Below are 4,880 nucleotides of genomic sequence, written 5' to 3'. Positions count from 1 at the left end.
ATCACCATTCAAGTCAACTGATTGTGGAACTATCGCCCATTGATCTTGCGAAATCCCTGCTTCCAGTACGGGGATCACTACCATGGAAGACCCTTTTTCTATTACCAAAAAACTACTTTTCAAACTTTTGTAGTGTAGTACAGCTACACAGGGGTGTATAAGTAATAACCCATTTTACCAAAAAATAATAATAATAATTAACCCATTTATTAAATAATGATGTAAGGGCACACGAAAGCAATGGTCTGAAATTAAGAAACTGATACAGTTAAGAAGAAGGTTTACTTCACACTCACACAACATTGACCTGGTCTTCTTGTTTTAATCTGATTAGAATGACTGGTTTTATTGATTTTTCAATAGTATGATGTAATGGCACACGCAAGCATCACAATAATATATACATGGTTTTTATAAAATCACATTATAAATAGGCTCCTAAGCCTAAGCATATCTGTGCAATTAGCAACTAGAATAAAATTTTGCCCAGACTTGGTTTTCTCTATTCCATCACTTCTCATCATCGAACATGACAGGCACCAACACAAACTCTGCATCAAAGAGGTAACTGATTTAGCTCCTTTAATGGATTTCTAACCAGACCCATTAAATGTCACCACCAGTTATCCTAACCAAGTGTTATGTTGCAGATTGGCAGTTGTTACAGGGGCCAATAAAGGGATTGGATTGGAGATATGTCGCCAGTTAGCCTCCAACGGTGTAGCAGTGGTTTTGACAGCCAGAGATGAGAACAGGGGTGTTGAAGCTGTTGAGAAGCTCAAAGGGTCTGGACTATCTGATGTGGTTTTTCATCAACTGGAAGTGACGGACCCTGCTAGTATTGCTTCCCTTGCTCTCTTCATCAAAACCCAGTTTGGAAAGCTTGATATCTTGGTAACTTTGGAGTTCCATATTTTTATTTGTATCGTTACAGAGAATTCCATCAAAACCTAGTTTCAGAAAATCCTGGCATCTTAATTTAGATTGGTTAAATGATTTAAGCTGAAATTTGTTGTAGGTGAACAATGCAGGTGTCAATGGAGCCATATTTGATGATGCTGGTCTCGCAGCAATAATGGCAGTGGGTGATTCTGTAAGACTCTTCAGAATAACTTTTTTAATCTTAATAGGAAAGGATTAAAACTTACGCTGAAATTCTTCTACTCATGTAGCAAGAAGTTAGGGCAGCTAAATTTAGGCAACTGGTAAGGCAAACTTGTGAGACGGGCCCGGAATGTCTACAAGTGAACTACTATGGCACCAAAAAAGTGACTGAAGCACTTCTTCCTCTCCTTCAGTTATCGGATTCGCCAAGAATTGTGAATGTTTCTTCTTCTCAAGGGAAGCTACAGGTACTGGTATCGAACCTGATCTTGTAAAGATATTGTGAATGTTCTAAGGTGGTCAGTAGACTCAGGTACATCTTAGAACTTGCACCCTTCTTTTCCCTCAACAATTTGAATCTCATCATTCCAAGCAACATATACCCCTCCAAAGACCTTGCAGTACCTGGAGCCTCGCGCACTGGGTATGCCCTTGTCATGAATCTAAGCAATGAATTTTGGTGGCATCTGCTTTGTAGTGTTGCGTGCTAAACTTAGGTCAACTCCATAAACCATTCTCAGTTATTCAGGGTTGGCTGCAGAATTCTATTCTGCCACTTGAGCACTATCCCTCTTCCTTTAAAAGATGATTTGGTATGGATACTATGCTAATTCAGTTTAATTGAATATAATTTCTCTAATTCTGTTGTTGCAGAACATCTCAGTCACCTGGGCTAAGGATGTGCTAAGTGATACTGATGGCCTCACAGAAGAGAGAGTGGATGAAGCAGTGAACAAGTATCTTAAGGAATTCAAGGAGGGTTTAATAGAAACTAAAGGCGGGCCTGCATATTGCATGTCCAAAGCAGTTTTGAATGCCTACACAAGGATTCTATCAAAAAAGTTTCCCAAATTCCGGATAAATTGCGTCTGCCCAGGTTATGTCAAATCTGATTTTAACCTCAACACAGGGAAATTTACTATTGAAGAAGGTGCAGCAGGTCCTGTTAAGTTGGCTTTGCTGCCTGATGATGGCCCTTCTGGGCTATTCTTTTTCCAGAAGGAAGTGACTTCCTTTGATTGAATATTGTTCAAGATTTCCTTTTTCTTGTTGGGGGGTTGGGGATGAAGATCATCTTATTCTGGTTGAATTTTGTTCAAGATCTTCTTCCTGAGAGAGAATAAAGCTAGAATTACCTTATTTCCATACAAAGTTCTTTACTTCCTATGTATTACATATTTGTCCAGTAATGAAATAAAGACTGTTACAATTGGTACTGAACCAAATAATTTTTATTTGATACAGTTATTGAATTCTTAGTTATATTTACTCAAATGGACATTGCTTTCCATTGCTTTTAATTGAAGAACATACTTCTTATTTCGGAGTAGCATGCAGTTTTTTCAGTTGGTCTCTCTTAAGTGGAAGAGATGGAGTTGAAAATTTTTAAAGAAGGGATCCAACATGTTGACGTTGGTCTCTCTCAAGTGGAAGAGATGGAGTTGACATTTTTTGAAGAGGGAATCCAACATGTTGACGATATTATTCAAAAGCCGTTTCAACTATACTGGATGAAATCACCGTATAAGATTCACCCGTACTACCTTCGCTCCAAAGAATGAAAAACTTAATTGATTTGACTTTACGTTCCTTATATTTTCATCACTTCTACCTTATCTAGGGTTGTCATTACTTTTACCTTATCTGGGGTTGACGTGGTGCCTTTTTATACTTGTGCCAGTCTTTTTGTTCCTATTTATTTAAAAAAAAAAAAATTTGTCCGAACTTTCCACCACAAATTTTACAAACTTAACGTTGTGTGGCCTCTAAACTCCAAATTGATGAAGCCACTGGAGTCACTGGAATGACTTCTCAATTGCGATAAAGGTACTCTTCCCATTTTCCACTATGGTGGGCGAGCGGCTTCAAAGTTTTGAAGATATTTATGATTTCCTCTTTCTTTATTGGAGTTGTAAGAAAGCAGGTTTTGGTCGGCAGCGCTTATTGAAGAACAGAACCAAGCCTGCGTCATTCGCTATTGATCGAAGAAAACCAAGCGAATGGCGAAATGTCAGCTCTGCGATCGATAGGGAGAGAGTGGCCTACGATCAGCTAGCTCAACCGTTGCTTGCTTGTTGGTTGATATTTTTCTTAAACTGTGTCGAACATGGCAGAGACCAACACAAATTCTACATCAAAGAGGTAATTGATTCAGCTCCAAAGCAGACCCATTTAAGGCTACCGCCAGTTATCCTAACCAAGAGTTGTATTGCAGATTAGCAGTTGTTACAGGAGCCAATAAAGGGATTGGATTGGAGATATGTCGCCAATTAGCCTCCAATGGTGTAGCAGTGGTTTTGACAGCCAGAGATGAGAAGAAAGGTGTTGAAGCTGTTGAGAAGCTCAAAGGGTCTGGACTATCTGATGTGGTTTTTCATCAGCTGGATGTGAAGGACCCTGCTAGAATTGCTTCCCTAGGTCATTTCATCAAAACCCATTTTGGAAAGCTTGATATCTTGGTAATTTTGGAATCCCATATTTTTATTTGTATCATTACAGAGAATTTCATCAGAATCTATTTGCAGAAAATCCTGGCATCTTGCTTTTATTGATTAAATGATTTGAGCTGAAATTTGTTCTAGGTGAACAATGCAGCTGTCTCTGGAATCAAAATAGATGATGATGCTTGTGAAGCCCTAATGACAATAGATGCTTCTGTAAGTCTCTGACTCTCTCCTTTGTTGTTAATGTTTGTGGTTACAAGCTTTATATTCTGTACCTCATAAGATGGTTATGTTAAAAAAGACTCCTAGATTCTTACCCATTACCAGATTATCTTCTGTTCAAATCTTTGGAATGATTACAGGTTCCAAGTTTAACTCACTCTTATTACTTGTGATAAACTGTTCCTAGAATGACTACATTTAACATAAATGTGTGTGTTTTCGTGTGAGTGACAGAGAAAAAATGACTAGGATTTGCATGGTATGGTAGCGAAAGAGTACTCTATAATACCATCAAGTCTTGTGCCTATGCTTTGGGCCAGTCATGTTTGAGACTAGCTCATGTATTAGGTTGGCCAGATCAAAGGTTGCCCCTGCCACGAATTCCAATCCATTCAAGAACAGTATTGAGCCATTCAGATGCATATAAATCCTTTTGAGGTTTTCAGAGATGTCACTGGTGTGGCATATTTCACATTCACCAGTTGGGGGCTTGATAGTTCGATGCTCCAGTAGAACATTTCCTTTAGGGATTCTCAGGGGCATGATAGTTTATTAGTTAGTCAGAGGAATAACCTGCTCAACATTGGGGGATTTGTTGAGAAATTTTGTGCTATTATCAAAACCGATCGGGTTTGTTCTCTTCTGTAAATTTGTTTGTTTTACCTTTTAGGATGCCTCTTCAGAGTTTGTATTCTTGGGCTCTTGAACTCTTCTTTCCCCCTTTTAATAAAATTCTATTTTCAGTAAAAAAAAAAAAAGGAATTAATTGCTTAATCCTAACAGGAAAGGATGAAAACTTATACTGAAAAGTTTCTACTCATGCAGCAAGAAGTTAAGGAAGCTAAATTTAGACAACTGGCAAGGCAAACATATGAGACGGCCCAAGAATGTGTACAAGCAAACTACTATGGAACCAAAAGAGTGACTGAAGCACTTCTTCCTATCCTTCAGTTATCTGATTCACCGAGAATTGTAAATGTTTCTTCCTCATCAGGGAGGCTACAGGTACTGGTATCGAACCTGATCTTGTAAAGATGTTGGTAGATATACCTTAGAACTTGCTCCATCTGGGTTTGAGGATTTGTGGATGGAAAAGCTCTTATAAAAAAA

At 38.4% G+C, this 4,880-nt stretch overlaps 2 protein-coding genes across 3 annotated transcripts; both read left to right on the top strand.

Annotated features, from left to right (window-relative positions):
* The first annotated feature begins 415 nt into the window (after positions 1-415).
* Positions 416-2,330, top strand: LOC122065586 ((+)-neomenthol dehydrogenase-like). Its single transcript, XM_042629405.1, has 5 exons — positions 416-564; positions 651-894; positions 1,019-1,093; positions 1,173-1,352; positions 1,759-2,330. Exons 1-5 carry the CDS (start codon positions 530-532, stop codon positions 2,125-2,127), a joined length of 903 nt encoding a protein of 300 aa, XP_042485339.1. The 5' UTR covers positions 416-529; the 3' UTR covers positions 2,128-2,330.
* A 516-nt stretch (positions 2,331-2,846) lies between these two features.
* Positions 2,847-4,862, top strand: LOC122065589 (salutaridine reductase-like). 2 transcript variants are annotated; one of them, XM_042629409.1, is made up of 5 exons: positions 2,847-2,931; positions 3,043-3,246; positions 3,320-3,563; positions 3,687-3,761; positions 4,596-4,862. In XM_042629409.1, the coding sequence occupies exons 2-5, from the start codon at positions 3,212-3,214 to the stop codon at positions 4,800-4,802; spliced, it is 561 nt and encodes a 186-aa protein (XP_042485343.1). In that variant the 5' UTR covers positions 2,847-2,931; positions 3,043-3,211; the 3' UTR covers positions 4,803-4,862. The 2 variants fall into 2 exon arrangements, with proteins under 2 accessions (XP_042485343.1, XP_042485342.1); XM_042629408.1 differs by lacking the exon at positions 2,847-2,931 and having other exon boundaries at positions 2,940-3,246.
* Positions 4,863-4,880: the final 18 nt, after the last annotated feature.

This window comes from Macadamia integrifolia, unplaced genomic scaffold, assembly GCF_013358625.1.
Source record: "Macadamia integrifolia cultivar HAES 741 unplaced genomic scaffold, SCU_Mint_v3 scaffold2055, whole genome shotgun sequence".
Classification (NCBI taxonomy): Eukaryota; Viridiplantae; Streptophyta; class Magnoliopsida; order Proteales; family Proteaceae; genus Macadamia; species Macadamia integrifolia.
The sequence above is the reverse complement of the archived record's forward strand: the minus strand, read 5'-3'. Positions and strand labels throughout refer to the sequence as shown.

Excerpts from the sequence above, each read along its gene's own strand:
- LOC122065589 (XM_042629409.1), top strand. The coding sequence starts at position 3,212 with ATGGCAGAGACCAACACAAATTCTACATCAAAGAG. Across the intron at positions 3,247-3,319 it reads ACAAATTCTACATCAAAGAG|ATTAGCAGTTGTTACAGGAG; the intron begins GTAATTGATTCA and ends GTTGTATTGCAG. Across the intron at positions 3,762-4,595 it reads TAATGACAATAGATGCTTCT|CAAGAAGTTAAGGAAGCTAA; the intron begins GTAAGTCTCTGA and ends CTACTCATGCAG.
- LOC122065586 (XM_042629405.1), top strand. The coding sequence starts at position 530 with ATGACAGGCACCAACACAAACTCTGCATCAAAGAG. Across the intron at positions 565-650 it reads ACAAACTCTGCATCAAAGAG|ATTGGCAGTTGTTACAGGGG; the intron begins GTAACTGATTTA and ends GTTATGTTGCAG. Across the intron at positions 1,094-1,172 it reads TAATGGCAGTGGGTGATTCT|CAAGAAGTTAGGGCAGCTAA; the intron begins GTAAGACTCTTC and ends CTACTCATGTAG.